Source organism: Giraffa tippelskirchi, chromosome 2 (genome assembly GCF_054371585.1).
Source record: "Giraffa tippelskirchi isolate mGirTip1 chromosome 2, T2T-mGirTip1v1.2.pri, whole genome shotgun sequence".
NCBI classification, from domain to species: domain Eukaryota; kingdom Metazoa; phylum Chordata; class Mammalia; order Artiodactyla; family Giraffidae; genus Giraffa; species Giraffa tippelskirchi.
In genome coordinates, this window is record NC_137276.1 from 37082567 (window position 1) to 37099909 (window position 17343).

At 42.1% G+C, this 17343-nt stretch overlaps 1 protein-coding gene and 1 long non-coding RNA gene across 47 annotated transcripts in view; one reads left to right on the forward strand and one right to left on the reverse strand.

Annotated features, from left to right (window-relative positions):
* Nucleotides 1-6378, forward strand: part of LOC145531824 (uncharacterized) — a 120801-nt gene extending 114423 nt beyond the window's left edge. For both annotated transcript variants that reach the window (XR_014072783.1, XR_014072784.1), the window contains one exon: nucleotides 5808-6378. This is a non-coding gene — a long non-coding RNA (uncharacterized LOC145531824). The remainder of the gene's footprint in view (nucleotides 1-5807) is intronic.
* Nucleotides 1-17343, reverse strand: part of PCGF5 (polycomb group ring finger 5) — a 113571-nt gene that overhangs the window by 50775 nt on the left and 45453 nt on the right. For 9 of the 45 annotated variants that reach the window (XR_014072760.1, XR_014072755.1, XR_014072774.1 and 6 more), the window contains exons 1-2: nucleotides 2969-3187; nucleotides 489-783 (exon numbers count right to left, since the gene is read on the reverse strand). Coding sequence is in view for 23 of the 45 variants with exons in the window: in XM_081555318.1 (XP_081411444.1) it covers nucleotides 489-600 (112 nt within the window). In the remaining 22 variants the exon portion in view is untranslated. Of the gene's footprint in view, nucleotides 1-488; nucleotides 787-1656; nucleotides 1835-2341; nucleotides 3188-5544; nucleotides 5654-17343 lie in introns of those variants that run through there. The other 36 variants (XR_014072776.1, XR_014072750.1, XR_014072731.1 and 33 more) reach the window with 8 other exon arrangements.

Genomic DNA, 17343 nt, shown 5'->3' on the forward strand with positions numbered 1-17343 from the left:
TGGAATGTATAGTCCATGTGATTGCAAAGAGTCGGTCATGACTGAGTGACTTTCACTTCACTTCACAACTTTTTTATGTCAATCATATCTCAATAAAGTGATTAAAAGAAACCCACAATGAATTAGAGTATGCATATCCTAAAAAAAAAACTCAGAACACATTAATTCAGTAAAATTTAAAAAAAAAAACCTAAAATAGTTCATTAAAAAAAAAACTATAACCAGTAATTTCTTAGTTTTTCAGGACATTTTAAAATCAGAAAAAGTCAACTATTACCATTTTAAAAAGAAACAAGAAAAAATTCATACCACTGGTATCCCAATGAGAAGTTCAATTATGAAATGAATTCAAAGTTAATTCTTAGAATATTCACTGTTTTAAAAGAAAAAATCAAGAGAAAACAAAATACCCCAAAATGTGGTGGTTTTAAAAGAACAAATGTAACCGAAAATTTCCGATAGGTAGATAACAAAAAAAGAATACTTACAGGTATGAAGGCATTCCGTCACTGTAGTTGGCTTGATGAGATACCCTTTACAGATATAGCAGGTGATGTAAGGATTGAAATCTTTCACCAAATGTTTCCTTTGGGTAGCCATTCGTAGTTAGCTAGGACTGGCTCTAGTAGTTCAGGCAAAAAAGGGTATTAAGTGGATGAAAGTCTGATCCCAGGAGCTGGTGCGGAGTTCCCAACTGGGTGTCCCGAGGCATGAGAACTAACATCCAGACTTCTCATGAGATCGCTGGTCATCACTCCTTTTGGTGGTTCTGCTTTCCCATATCTTCTTTCACAATAATTTTAAAAAGATGAGAGAAAGAGGTGTCAAATTCTTCATATTGGATTAATGCCAGTATATTAGCAGCAAGCATTACATGTTCCAAATTGGGTGAAGAGGTGAACAGAACATTTCCCTCGCTGTAATATTAATTTGTAAACCTGCTAGGATTAATTCAGAATAATGACGAATTCATCTGATATTGAGGCCTCAACTATCACCTCTAAACAAATGACACCTGAGGCTATTAACTCGGGTTTTGATATCTTTACCTCTCCAGTAATGCATTTTAACTGTCTGCTTGACTGCTCTATTAGGAGTTCCTGCCAACACAAACTGAAGATTCAAAATTGAAGTCATTATCCTCCCTATCAAAATGCTCCCTATTTCCATTTTGTACTCCACATCAAGCCATAATCAAATCAAATGGATGCCCTTTTCCATTCCACCCGCAGCCATGCTACTCAAATATTCTCTCTCCACCTGCAGTCCAACTTAGATTCTACCAAGTTTTATTCTATTACATTTGGAGCCCCTTATCAAAGAATGTCAGGGTCTCCTCTTTGCTCTGCAACAGAAACGTTTAAATTTCTCAGCTTGTCACAAAAGACCCTCCACAGGCTGATCTTAACACACAGTTCAACAGTCAGGCAAACTGAAAGGATGACTCTCTTCATAGTCCATTCTGAAAGTTCTATGCCCTCTACCCAATGAGTCCTTCTGCTCCTCTGTTGCTGTTGTTGTTTAGTTGCTAAGTCATGTCTGACTCTTATGTGATTTACAATTATCTTTATTCTTAATCTCCTCTATTAGACTGCAAAACGTTAAATAGATACCAGTCACATTTAGTAAATGTACAACCTGGGCAATGTTACTTACCTAAACCTTAGGGTTTTTTAAACTGTAAAATGAAAACAAGAATGCCAGCCTCCTATGGGACTTCTCTAATCGTCCAGTGGCTAAGACTCTGCACTCCCAATGCAGGGGGGCCCAGGTTTCCATCCTTGGTCCCAGAATAAGATCCCACAAGCCACAAGTAAGAGTTCACATCCTGCAACTGAAGATCATGCATGACGCAACTAAGACCTGGTGCAGTCAAATACATAAGTAAAGAAATAAAGAATGCCAGTCTCCTACAGTAGGGACGATGAAATGAGACAATATACATATAGCTAGCACACTATAAAAACTGAACGTCATTAACATTTTTAGAAACTTTTTTCTCTCCAGAAATGTCTAGCATGGCTTGTCCACATGGTTAAAGTTTTAAATGTTTCTTACAACAAACGTGTCCTCTTAGAGAACATGAAACATAACATGAGAAAAAGGTGGGGATTTCCTAAGTTAATTCCATAAACAAAAACCTCCTACTTCAGCTGTTAACTCATAGGTTAAGTATAAAGCAAGCGAAGAGGTAAAAGGCATCGCCCCATCCTTCCATCGACAGACTGTACCACTGAGTGTGTGCACGGAATAGGTTCTGCAAGTAATCATCGTCTATCTGCTCAAGGGGTCTGGGTTCTGGTCCTTGGCCCTGTATGATCTTCAGTAAGGCACTAAATACCCGTGCCTGGGTCTCGGCTTCCTCCTCAACACACCGGGATTAACGGCTCTGCCTTTCTCACAGGTTTGCCACGAAGCTCCCAAGTCTGAGAAAGTCCTCTGAAAGAGGACATGCACAGTCCCGACCGAGGAAGGCTTTAGGATCGTAAGCCACAGAGGCTTTAGGATCGCCGTCACCACGGCGGTTAAAGGAAGCTAGCGCGGTCAGGGACCCGGCAGGGGCAGGAGGGAACTTTTCCGTGTCCTCGGCAGAACCCGGTAGCCACTGCCCTGGGCGGTCCGAGCACAAGTCGCCCCGCCCGCCTGGCAGGTGCGCGGGCCCGGGCTCGGCGGACGCGCAGCTCGGGCCGGGCCGGGGCTGCGCCGAGGAGGACGCGCCGCCTCTCTCGGGTTCTGGCGCTCGCCGCCCTCTCCGCCCCCCGAGGGCACCGTGCGACCTCGAAGCTCCCAGATTCGGGATGGCCACCCCCGCCCCCGCCGCCGAGGGGCTCCCCCGGCTCCAGGCGGGGTCGGCCGCGGCAGGTGCCTAGGGGTGCCGCTCCAGCTCTCGGCGCAAACTTGGGCGTGCAGCGCGGGGGCGGCCGGAGTTCCGGCCCCTCAACCGCTCTCCAGCCCGCCGGGTACCTACCCCGCGGCCGCCGCCGCTGTTCCTTGCCTCCAGCGCGCCGGCCTCAGAGAGAAGGAAAGTGAAAGAGAAAACAGCTCCCGCCGCGGCCTGGCCGGTCCCCGCGCCCCGTCTGCCCTCCCCCTTCAGGCGGGAGCGCGCCGGCTCCGTGGGGCCACTCGGCTCGGGCCCGATAGGGCGCGGCGGGCCTCCGGGCCCAGGGCCGGTGCCGCCTCCAAGGGCAACTCCACCCCCTTCCAACCGCCGGCGCCGCCCCCGACACGCCCCCCGCAGGCCACGCCCTCAGGCCACGCCCGCAGGCCCGCGCTCCTTGCAGGTGCCACAGCCGCCCCGTCCGCCCAGGTTCCCGGTAGCTTTGAGCAAATTCTATCTGTTCTTCTCCTCACCAACAGCCCCTCCCAGTTGTTTTCATCATAACAATGTCTGGCATGTTTTCCCTGGCGGGTTTACAAGCAATGGTCAGTGCTGAGAATGAGTCACCCTGCAAGAAATTGTCTACTCAGCTGCATCTTTCCCAAACCAGCCCCACGCAGGGCCACGGTGGGGACCAAGACCTATTGATTTGCACCTTATTTAAGAATCACTAAGGAACTTGGTGGACTTCTCAGGTGGCGCTAGTGGTAAAGAACCCGCCTGCCAATGCAGGAGACAGGAGAGATGTGGATTCGATCCCTGGGTCAGGGAAGATCCCCTGGAGGAGGGCAGGGCGACCCATTTCAGTATTTAGAGGAGCCTGGTGGGCTACAGTCCATGGGGTCGCAAAGAGTAGGACACAGCTGAAGTGACTTGGCACGCAAGGAACTTGGTAGTTGGGGGTGGGGTGGGTATAGATCAGGATCACTGACAACTGTAAGCAAGAGGGAGAACCCTAGGGGTGGGGATGTAACTGGAAAAGAGTTTTGTTTGCCAGTTTCCAAACACAAAGACCCAGGTCTCTTTCTAGTGGACTTGAGAACTACAAGAGGCCATTCATTGCAAAAAAAAATTGATTCAAAAGCACACTCTAAAGCATTTCTCAAAGTCATTCAATCCTAATATTTTGCATTCCACAAACTTATAAATTTCTACTAAAACCAGTATTTTGCTAAACATAAATTAGACTTGGTTCTTCCTTGCTTAGAAGACTGCAATCCAGTAATCCTAAAGTAACAGGCAAATCGGTGTTGTCTCCACCAGTAAACAAGTTTGAAAGAACATCCCAAAGGGTATCTGTCAAAGGCAACTTCCAATCTTGTGTGTTAGAAAGAGGAAAAGGTACTGCCATAACATACATCATCTTCGCTTCTGGAGAAGTGAAAGCAGTGATGTCTAAGGAGTTGACAGAATGGGGGCGGGGAACTAATGCAGAGTATTTGCTTTACCTCCAATCGAGTCACCTTACTTACTACCTACCAGAGTGGAGATGGCTCTAGTGACAAACCAATGAACCCAATGACCACTTGTCTAGCAGCATACAAGTGTTCAAAGATACGTTTCAAGTCAAAAATACACCAAGTGACAAGAGAGCTTTTACAAAATATCCAATTTATAATTAAACTAAGGTAGCGTGAACGTAACCTTTAAAAATTACCATTTTAATATCATAGCAAGAGCAACAGATTTTCTGAAACAGTTTTCAGTGACCACATTTTCATAGTCCTCATTTTCCACTTTGGAAAAGTACACATGCCAATTTCCAAGCTGGGATCAACTTCAGTAAGTCCTGGCAATCACAATGATGAAAACATGTCCTGTAAGATGACTTTACAGTTGCAGGACTACTCTGCAGATGGTTCATCCAGAAAACTAATTAAACATATGGATATGTGAAAAGTCATCCTATTTCTAGTGTATTTTTAAAATAGAAGTAGAAGATACTATTGTATATATTGAATACTACAACATATACACTATGACTTGCTATCTTCCTAATTTGCATCTGAAGCTATTTTAAATGTATTTTTAAAGAATAACACTTAATGAAGTCCTGGGAGTGTGATTGGTGATTAACAGTGTGTTGTTGTTCAGTCACTAAGTCGTGTCCAACTCTTTGCAATCCCATGGGCAGCACACCAGGTTCCCATGTCCTCCACTCTCTCCCAGAGTTGGTCTAATTCATGTCCATTGAGTCGGTGCTGCTATCAACACTAAGTGGGGTTAACTGGCATTCCCTGAGGAAATGAATGTGTGGCTGGATATTAGGATTTACACTAGCAATGGAGACAGGGGTCACAAATATGCTACAGAACAGTACGTGGAGATAGACGTGGAGGTAGGGTTTTCATAATAAAGCTGCAAATGGTGGTCTTGGAAGCAGGAAGAGAATGACAGCTTTGTAAGAAAATCTGTGCTTTGTGTCTTGAGGCAGTATGGTTTGTAGTGAAGTGTTCAGTAGTTTCTCCTTTCCCCTCTTCAGCTACCACCCCACCTTGCCCATTCAAAGGAAAAAAAAATGCACACACACACAAAAAGCGAAAACAAAAACTCAAACATTTGTTGGGTCAAAAAAAATTAAAAAGAAATGGCGAGAGGGACTGTTAAGAAGGGGCAAGTGTCCTGACTCATGTATAAATTCTAAGGATTTAAACATAGACTTCTACCTGTTGTGTTGCTTTTCCTCCCTTCAGATTGCTTTCCAGTAACTCATCTCTAAGTCCTTTGGTTCTGACTGTGGGGACTGCAACAAGCCGTAGAAGCCTCAGTATGGCTCTGATAACAAATACCAAAAATCAGAGGGACGTTCAAGTAGACAAAGGCCTGGGAACAACAAAATATACAGGACCAAGAAAGAGAAAAGGCAGATAAAAGAATCATAGCTGAGGTCCCCTTATCACTGATCTACTTGAGCTTTCTCACTTTACAGATGCAGAAACTGAGATCCTGAGAAGTGGCCAATTCATCATCACAGAGCTGATTTTGGTCAAGATCAAAACGAAGGCACGTATTATTTACATGTCCTAAGAGAACTTCTTAAACCCAAGAATTTAAGAGGGGTGAGGTTAAAAAAAAAAAAAAAGATTAACTTTTAAAAAAAGAAATAAAGAAACTTTATAAATGAAAGGAGGAAGGGAAATAATGAATACAGTGTACTTAGGAGTGAACTGGTCCCTGGTGATTTCCCATCAAAGCAGCAAAATCACACAGCAATAATTTGTTTCACTTGATCACCGATCGAGATTCTTCCAGGAAACCACAAATAACAACTTGGCTCCTGACAACCCTTGGAACTACTTGGGGCTATCCGTATACCTAAGAAACATTTTCATTACATTTTTAAGTACAGATTTTTATTTTGGTTAAGGCTGGGCCATGGATGGGCAATTCTGTACTGAAAAGTTCACATTCCTTTCTTGCCTAATAAATATACCATCAGTGAACAGATGTTTAACAGCATAACATTTTTAAAATAAAGCTACATCTTTGTTTCCCTGAAATATTAAATAAGATGACTTTTCCATTATTGTAAATTATTTTATATACCTAAGTATGCTATTTAAGCTTTGAACATAGAATATCTCTGACATAAAACTACTCTTTGTAATCTAAAAGTCATCCCACAGAGATTTTAGAAAATATTAAAATTTAAGGTGTCCTATTGGGCCTAAATGTATTTATTTTATGGCCATGGATATTACAGCTCAAAATCTATGACTGGCTAAAATCAATGATGGAGGAATGGGAGGGAACACAGAACTGAAGGACTTCTCATTACCCTTCACTATCTATCTTTTTTCTTAATGTACCCCTCCCTTGTAATCAATAACTCTCAAGGACTTTCTCTGCTAAATGTCTTTTGAATCCTTCCACTTAACCTACCCTGGTTCAGATCACCATCACGTCTACCCGTCATTACTTCAATGAACTCTTAATCGGTCTTCCTATAGCTCTTCTCTGCCAAACCATTCTCCGTAGCACAGCAGAGGACCCTTTCCAACTGAAAATTTGATCATGCTGCTTCCTGATTTAAAAAAAAATCCCTTGTTCCTAAGATAAAGCCCAAACACCTAATAAGCCCATCCCATAACCCTGTTGGAGAAGGCAATGGCACCCCACTCCAGTACTCTTGCCTGGAAAATCCCATGGACGGAAGAGCCTGGTAGGCTGCAGACCATGGGGTCGCTAAGAGTCGGAAACGACTGAGCGACTTCACTTTCCCTTTTCACTTTCATACATTGGAGGAGGAAATGGCAACCCACTCCAGTGTTCTTGCCTGGAGAATCCCAGGGACGGGGGAGCCTGGTGGGCTGCCATCTATGAGGTCACACAGAGTCGGACACGACTGAAGCGATTTAGCAGCATAACCCTGTTACTTCTACAGCCTCTACGCTGAACTCCATGCTGCAGCCATAATGAACCTTTTTACCCTCTTGCTAGGGATGAGGTTTATTCTTTCAAATAAGAATCCTGTCCCAATCCCATCTCAGTCCCCTCCCCACCCTTGTTAAATCTGCCCAACTCGTGTGTGTGTGTGTGTGTGTGTGTGTGTGTGTGTGTGCAGGTCTCCCACATTGCAGGCAGATTCTTTACCAGTTGAGCCACAAGGGAAGCATATATAAATGAGAGAGAGAGAGAACACAACTCATACTTATTCTCTCAAGCCCCACACTACACTGAATTGTATTACCTGGTTAACTTGTCTGAACCTCCTGCTATTGTGCAAGCCCAGTGGAACGGTCACTTGACTGTGCATCCCTAGCACAGTGGATGACAAACAGTAATCATTCAAATAAATATTGACTGAAAAACTGTGTAAGTGCACACACTCTAAGACATTCTGTATATTTGTGGGGAGGGGGATTTCTTCTTGAAGGGATCCTTAAAAAGGATACGTTAATCACCGCCCTCCAGAACGACTAATTAGAGTCACACCAAGGAGTAGAGAGAGAGACTTATGCACAAGAAACAATTATAGAGTAATACACCCGATTTATTAATAAAGCATTAAGTGAAAGAGAATCAAATAACAAAATCTCCAGTTGAAAGAGGAAATACTATGGGTGGTCAAAAACTAGCCCTACATGCTTAAGATTCTGCCAGTTACAAAGACAGTGATAGTAAGGCAAAATACCAAAAACTATGGATATTAAAAATAAATGAGAAAGCCAGAGACAAAAAGAGAATTAAGTCAAAATACTAAAAGTGAGTACAGATAAATAGCATTAGGAATAGAGATAAGATCAGTCTGCTAAAGACTGTGCAACTAGCTAAATAGATATTTTAAAGTGCTTTAGATACACTATGCTAAAAAGACAAACCACACTTTTTTCCCTTGAGAGGCAGATAAAACTGGCTGTCTTTTCTTTACTGTGATGTCAACAGTTGGCTGGAGCAAGTTCTACTTCAACTGGAAGAACAGAGGTTGGAACTAGAATAGGTACAGACTGTAAGTGAAAACTGGATTTACTCCAATCATCAGGGCTACACTATTTTAAAACATCAGTATAGAATCACAACTGTTACTTTGAAAGGTCAGATTAAATCCCCAAAGATCAAAAATGGACAAAGGACCTAAATACAGAAACTTAGAATATGTCATCAAATCTGAATGTAAGTTAGGGGAAAAACTCTTCCATCAAGAAAAAAAAAGGATACGAAATTCAACTGGGGCAAATGCAATATATAAACTTAGTGACAGAACATTCATACCAGAGAAAAGTAGGCACATGAATTGAAACAGTCCTAACTTTATAGGTAGCTGTGGTTTAGAAGAAAGGATACTGCACCCAGAGAGCCTGGTTTTTTAGTAAGGGCAAATCTCTTAACTTCCCTTGGCTTTATTTGCTTCCTATGAAAATTGGGACTAATATTATCTTAACCACTGGCATACAGGGAAGATTTTCTTTATACTTGTGCATTGTTATAATGAGCATATATAAGATTAAATAAGTGAGAAAATTTTTATAAATTGTAAACTGTAAAGGACAACAAAAATGTAAAGTTTAAGTAGGAACTGTGTGGACCACCAGCAGATGAACACTACCTAGTAATTCTGTCCCACCCAACAAAGGTCCTGATAGTAAGTGTACCCAAGAATGTTTGTAGAATGAATGAGACACTCCTGGCGGGGCAATGGAACCAGCACACAGAATAAACTAAGGTATGCAGTGGTCAGAAAGCACTCCTTCCTCTGAACTCAATACTCAACACACTCAATTTTTCAAAACAAGATGGGGAAACTTAAATATTTCACTGAGCAATTCAAAGTAGTACAAAGAAAACTAGTTCCACAAAAATGCTTAGCAATTTGCGTTAGTTCAACATTGTAGAATGGGTATGTTAAATCTTTATTCACTCCTCTGGAATGAAGGCGTAGCAAAAAATGTTTTCCATTAAAGGGCAAATATTCCAGGCCAGGGCCATAATTAAGCCCTTATGAACCATCTCCAGCTATCTGTTCTCAGCTAACGAGGATTAGTAGGACTCTCAGTCTGCAGGCCAGAGAAGGCAATGGCACCCCACTCCAGTACTCTTGCCTGGAAAATCCCATGGACGGAGGAGCCTGGTAGGCTACAGTCCATGGGGTCGCTAAGAGTCGGACACGACTGAGCGACTTCACTTTAACTTTTCCCTTTCATGCACTGGAGAAGGAGCTGGCAACCCACTCCAGTATTCTTGCCTGGAGAATCCTAGGGATGGCAGAGCCTGGTGGGCTGCCGTCTATAGGGTTGCACAGAGTCGGACACGACGGAAGCGACTTAGCAGCAGCAGCAGCAGCAGCAGCAGCAGTCTGCAGGCAGGGAGAACAGAGAGGAAGGGCATGAATCTCTGGTTAAGAGCTAACACTTTAGCACGGTAACTGTGGTGTTGGAGAAGACTCTTGAGAGTCTCTTGCACTGTAAGGAGATCAAACCATTCAATCCGAAAGGAAATCAACCCTGAATATTCATTGGAAAGACTGATGCTGAAGCTGAAGCTCAAATCCTTTGGCCACCTGATGCGAAGAACTGATTCACTGAAAAAGACCCTGATGCTGGGAAAGATTGAAGGTAGAAGGGAACAACAGAGGATGAGATGGTTGGATGGCATCACCGACTCAATGGACATGAGTTTGAACAAGCTCTGTGAGATGGTGATGGACAGGGAAGCCTGGCGTGCTGCAGCAGTCCATGGGGTCGCAAAGAGTCAGACACGACTGAGCAACTGAACTGAACTGAACTACAAAACTGACTCTGCTGGCTGGGAGGCCGGGGAGGCAGCAGGAGTAGGAAAGTAGATCTGAAACCGGAGGATGTCAAAAAACCAAAGACAACCTTCTTGTTTGAGCTTCACAATTCCATCTTGGACCAAATACAAAAAAAAAAAAAAAACCTCTGAAAACAAAAGGCAAATTAGTCTTCATACTGTATTCAACTACTCAAAGACTTAATGGCTAAGATACTGATTAATTTTTGGACAGGTTTGTGGAAATGCTAAAAGAAAACTGGCCTAAATTAAAGTGGGGCGAGCAGGGAGCAGATTAGCTATAGTATTAGATAGGCACTCTTAACTCATGACCTTCAGCGTGATAAACCCTACAACAGCCTCAGAGGCTGTGATAAGTTGTTCTTGATAGTTCAACAAGAGAGAGACACTATTTGTCTTCAATGGTTCCTTAGTTTGTCTGTTGAAAGGAGTTCTCCCAGATGACCGGAAAAACTCCTGCCAGTTATCAAACCCTCCTTTGATACCTTCTAAATGAGAGGCTGAAAAAGGCACCAGTATCAAAGCATCTTTGACCAGGCGATGAATGAGAAGACAAGATGGCTGCACAGAAAACAGTTAACAGCATAACCCCATGAGGGCCAGGGCTTTATCATTACTGCTGTATCCCTTCAATCAAGTCTAAAAACATAATATGGGACTTCCCTGGCAGTTCAGTGCTTAGACCAGGTTGGTTAAGATTCTTTGCTTCCACTGCCAGGGGCACAGTTCAATCCCTGGTCCAAGTTAAGATCCTACATGCCATGCTGTGCAGCCAAAAAAAAAAACGTCTAAAACATAACAGACTCTCATTAAATATTTGTTGAACATGTTGAATGGAGGGAAAGGAAGACAGAATATACAAACAGATAAATGAATTCTGACTTCGCAACCAACTGCCTGTGTTGAAATTCTGGCACAATCTCATACTAGCTCTATGTTTTAGGGCAAAGAACTGTTTTCAGACTCAGTTTCCTCACCATTTAAATGGATATAATAGAAGCATGCATCTCTGAGGAGTTTTTATGAGAATTAATGAGATGATATAAGTAGTGCACATAGTAAGCTAACAAACACCTACTGAATTAACTTTAAGAATTTCCTATCTGGATAAAACAATGAACCATGGGACATAATTTAAGGCCTGATGAAAAACAAATACTTCAAACAAATACCTTCACACAATTTATTTGCTTTTAGGATGCACATGGAGGTAACAGTTAGTCACCTAACTTCCCTACCCAGTGCCCTTCCTCTCCCTGCAAGAATTTTAAAGTAAGATTACTCTCTAAGTGGTAAATGTGTAAAATATGGAAATCATGGCTTAATTTACTTATCAAGATGAAATCAAGAAATAGGATGTACACAGCAGTATAGAGTTTTATGTAAAACTTCAACAGAGTGACCTGGGTATACTCTTGGATATTAAGTTGATCAGGTTACCCTGGTCTAAGATAAGTGGTAGTGAATCAGTCAGGGAAAAGGCTAGGATTTTCCAGTTTCTGTAGAGCATAGTTCTTTCAATTAAAAAGTTATGGATAAGCTAGTCACAAAGGACTTCACGGTGATAAACCCTTTAACAATCTCAGAGGTTGTTAAGTTGGTAAGTTGTTAGGTTGATAAGTTGTTCTTGATAGTTCAAGAAGAGAAGTAGTCAAATGTAAAGAGACAAAGTAGAATAGGGGTTGCCTAAGGCTTGGGGCTGGGAGGATGGGCAGCAATGGGAACAAAAGGTTATTTAATGAGTACAGAATTTCAGTTTGGGATCCCAAGATGCAAGAAGTTTCAGAGATGGATGGTGGCCACAGGACTGGAAAAGGTCAGTTTTCGTTCCAATCCCAAAGAAAGGCAATGCCAAAGAATGCTCAAACTACCGCACAATTGGACTCATCTCACATGCTAGTAAAGTAATGCTCAAAATTCTCCAAGCCAGGCTTCAGCAATACGTGAACAGTGAACTTCCAGATGTTCAAGCTGGTTTTAGAAAAGGCAGAGGAACCAGAGATCAAATTGCCAATATCCGCTGGATCATCAAAAAAGCAAGAGAGTTCCAGAAAAACATCTATTTCTGCTTTATTGACTATGCCAAAGCCTTTGACTGTGTGGATCACAATAAACTGTGGAAAATTCTGAAAGAGATGGGAATACCAGATCATCTGACCTGTCTCTTGAGAAACCTGTATGCAGGTCAGGAAGCAACAGTTAGAACTGGACATGGAACAACAGACTGGTTCCAAATAGGAAAAGGAGTACGTCAAGGCTGTATATTGTCACCCTGCTTATTTATCTTATATGCAGAGTACATCATGAGAAACGCTGGGCTGGAGGAAACACAAGCTGGAATCAAGATTGCCGGGAGAAATATCAATAACCTCAGATATGTGGATGACACCACCCTTATGGCAGAAAGTGAAGAAGAACTAAAGAGCCTCTTGATGAAGGTGAAGGAGGAGAGTGAAAAAGTTGGCTTAAAGCTCAACATTCAGAAAACTAAGATCATGGCATCTGGTCCCATCACTTCATGGGAAATAGATGGGGAAACAGTGGAAACAGTGTCAGACTTTACTTTTTTGCGCTCCAGAATCACTGCTGATGGTGACTGCAGCCATGAAATTAAAAGACGCTTACTCCTTGGAAAGAAGGTTATGGCCAACCTAGATAGCATGTTTAAAAGCAGAGACATTACTTTGCCAACAAAAGTCCGTCTAGTCAAGGCTATGGTTTTTCCAGTGGTCATGTATGGATGTGAGAGTTGGACGGTGAAGAAAGCTGAGCACTGCAGAATTGATGCTTTTGAACTGTGGTGTTGGAGAAGACTCTTGAGAGTCCCTTGGACTGCAAGGAGATCCAATCAATCCATCCTAAAAGAGATCAATCCTGGGTGTTCATTGGAAGGTCTGATGTTGAAGCTGAAACTCCAATACTTTGGCCACCTCATGCGAAGGGTTGACTCATTGGAAAAGACCCTAATGCTGGGTAGGATTGGGGGCGGGAGGAGAAGGGGACGACAGAGGATGAGATGGTTGGAGGGCATCACCGACTCGATGAACAGGGTTTGGGTAGACTCCGGGAGTTGGTGATGGACAGAGAGGCCTGGCGTGCTGCAATTCATGGGGTCGCAGAGAGTCGGACACGACTGAGCGACTGAACTGAACTGAACTGAATGGCAGTACAATAATATGAATGTTCCTAATGCCATGGAACTGTACACTTAAAAAAGACTGAATGGTAAAATTTGCATTATGTTTATTTTATCACAATGTTTTAAAAGTTCTAGGAAGAAAAATCTTCCTTATTTAAAAAAAGAAAAAGAAGTCACCAGCAAACAGTAAGATCCTTGGCAACTCACTTCATGCGCCATAATCAATGGCTCACTTTATGACCCATCTATAAAACCACTTTAGACTTGGGATACATCATCTCTAATGGGCCTTGAAGATCTTCAATAATGGTTGTACAATTTGGGAGCATTACCTAGAGCGAACTGCATCTGTAATAGGTCAGGAGGGAACATTTTAGGCCTTGTGGGCCATGTGATTTGTCACAACCACATAACTCTGCCCATACAGGGCAAAGGCTGCCAAAGACAGTATGTAAACAAACGGATGTAGCTATCTTCCAATAAAACTTTATTTAAGAAATAGGCAGTTAGTCAGATGTACCCCTTAGGCTACAGTTTGCCAGCTCCTGACCGAAAGAATATCTCTGTGAACGTGCATCTTGCTGTTGTTGTTTAGTCACTAAGTTGTGTCCAATTCTTTTATAACACTATGGACTGTAGTCCACAAGGCTCCACACACAAATAATAGCAATTAAAAAGTTCCCTATATTCCAAGGTTGAAAACTCCTATGGTTTCCTTGATGACAGTCTCAAACCAAAACGGTTTTAGTGCAACATCTCAAATCAAACTTTCAGCTATTTTCCAAGAATGAGTAGGATACAGTGGCTAAACTAGCAGAAGGGAGTCATCTTCATCACTATTATCATCATCAAACAGCCAGGAGAGTTAGAAACAATCTTTTAGTCTTCTTTGTAAAGATTTGCATAATCTGATATTTCTCCTTAGTCATGATGGAGAAAGTTTACCAACAAAGAGAAGAGTATTAAACAAAAACATTTTCTCCTGTTTGCCAAAGAGTAGGGTTTAGTCCCTCACCTCTGACTTCAAAGCACCAAATAGTCATTGGCATTTAAAGAGAAAGGATTTCCCCATTCTACCTGGGATTCTAGGGTGCTGATCTAAGAGAAAACACCGGGCTTCGAGGGGTAAGCTTTCTGCTTGCATACTGATGGACAGTGCTGCAAGCTGACTTGACCTGGGGAAGCCATGCTGGAGTGTGTGTGCATGTCATCTCCAGCCTCAGTAGCCTGGATCCAGGTCTCAGAAGAAGCCCTGAATGACAGGATGGTGAGCATTCACCCTCCCATCTCCATAGACAACAGCTGCAACGAGACAGAACACATCTGAAATCAGGATACTGTGTCTACGGGAACTAGATCTGGCCTCACAGCCTAAGGAGAGGAGAGATGCTTCCATTTCTACAGATGCTAAACAGGGAAATTTACACAGCCTGAGTACTGATGATACTCGCCCCCCTGCAGCTTTTTGGATGAGTGTTGCATGTAAATCAAGAAGGATCTGTGAATGGGGGAAAGAGTTGCAAAGTACTTTTCACATAAGTCATCAAGACTGAGCACCATTCACTACCTACATTGTAGAATTACAAAAGGGGAGGTTTTGACATCAGATCATGTGAATGCTGGCATTTTAATTTACCAAATTAAGAACACTGCAGAAAAGTCCAAGGAAGAGATGTAATTACATATATTTGCTTACGCTTTTAAAAGGTAAATTTTGTCAAGAATTGTTCTGATTTGAACAACTTACAATGGTGTTTAACTTCTTAAAATTTCAGAGGATGATACTTATCACGAATACTGACAATGAAGTTAACTGGAACATGATGATTATAAATTAGCAGATCACCATTTCCTTTACAGTGGAATTCCTGAACAATTTGTTCTTTAACCCTCTTTACCAGTGAAGTCTGAAGTTTTAAGTGAAGTACTCACTTCTACTGGCAAAAGAGAGAATTTATGTAATTAGAAACTGAATGTATTAGCACAGGCATGAATACTTGTATGAAGTCTTTATATAAGTTAGTTCACTTCAGAAGTATCCAACAATAAACACTAGTCATTAATAAAACTAGATAAATAGAATTTAACTTTTAAAAGTTACACGTGAACATTTCTCACTTTTATACTTTACTCATTAACCTCATTATTTAAATATTCCATATTAAGGGTTAAATATTACATATTATATATCTGCACAGATTTCTTGTAAATGCCTGCTAAGGGTTGAATTGTATGCCCCCAAAAGATACACATAAAAAACACAAATATAAAAGTCTCAACTTTTGTATTTTTCTGTGAATGTGACTTAATTTGGAAAAAAGGTCTTTGAAGGTATCACCAAGTAAAATGAAGTCATACTAGAGTAGCGGGGCTCTTAATTTAATATGACTCAGTTCAGTTCAATCACTCAGTCGTGTCCAGCTCTTTGCAACCCCGTGGACATCAGCACACCAGGCTTCCATGTCCATCATAAACTCCCAGAGCTTACTCAAACTCATGTCCATTGAGCCGGTGATGCCTTCCAACCATCTCATCCTCTGTCGTCCCTTCTCCTCCCACCTTCAATCTTTCCCAGCATCAGGGTCTCTTCAAATGAGTCAGTTCTTTGCATCAGGTGGCCAAAGTATTGGAGTCTCAGCTTCAGCATCAGTTCTTCCAATGAATATTCAGGACTGATTTCCTTTAGGATGGACTGGTTGCATCTCCTTGCAATCCAAGGGACTCTCAAGAGTCTCCTCCAACACCACAGTTCAAAAGCATCAATTCTTCGGCGCTCAGCTTTCTTTATAGTCTAACTCTCACATCCATACATGACTACTGGAAAAGCCATAGCTTTGACTAGATGAACCTCTGTCAGCAAAGTAATGTCTCTGCTTTTTAATATGCTATCTAGGTTGGTCATAACTTTTCTTCCATGGAGCAAGCGTCTTTTAATTTCAAGGCTGCAGTCACCATCTGCAGTGATTTTGGAGCCCAAAAAGATAAAGTCTGTCACTGTTTCCCCATCCATTTGCCATGAAGTGATGGGACCAGATGCTATGGTCTTAGTTTTCTGTATGTTGAGTTTTAAGCCAATGTTTTCACTCTCCTCTTTCATTTTCATCAAGAGGCTCTTTAGTTCTTCTTTTCTTTCTGCCATAAGGGTGGTGTTATCTGCGTATCTGAGATTATTGATATTTCTCCCAGGAATCTTGATTCCAGCTTGTGCTTCATCCAACTCGGCATTTTGCATGATGTATTCTGAATGTGTTAAATTAGCAGATTGACAATATACAGCCTTGACATACTCCTTTCCCAGTCTGGAACCAGTCTGTTGCTCCATGTCCAGTTCTAACTGTTGCCTCTTGCCCTGTATACAGATTTCTCAGGAGGCAGGTCAGGTGGTCTGGTATGCCCATCTCTTTCAGAATTTTCCACAGTTTGTTGTGATCCACATAGTCAAAGGCTCTGGGATAGTCAGTAAAGCAGATGTAGATATTTTTCTGGAACTCTCTTGCTTTTTCTATGATCCAGCAGATGTTGGCAATTTGATCTCTGGTTCCTCTGCCTTTTCTAAATCCAGTTTGAGCATCTGGAAGTTCATGGTTCACGTACTGTTGAAGCCTGGCTTGGAGAAATTTGAGCATTACTTTGCTAGCGTGTGAGATTAGTGCAATTGTGTAGTAGTTTGAATATTCTTCGGCATTGCTTTTCTTTGGGATTGGAATGAAAACTGACATTTTTCAGTCAGAAAAGGTCTTTGAAGGTATCACCAAGTACAATGAGGTCATACTAGAGTAGTGGGGCTCTTAATTTAATAGGACTAGTGTGTCTTTATAAGAAAAGGAGACAGACAGGGAGAACATCATGTGAAGACACAGATGTACAGAGAGAAGATGGTCATGTGACGACAGATGCAGAGACTGGAGCAGTGGCACTTGAATGGCACGTTTCAGGGGAGGGGAAATTCTCTCCAGGGATGTTTCCACCGGAGGGGACTACAACTCAGCTACCACTGGGTTAAAGAAGTTAAGGACACTGATCACATTTAAGATGATGGCTACAGGAAATAGGAGAGAATTTGTTCAGGCACAGACAG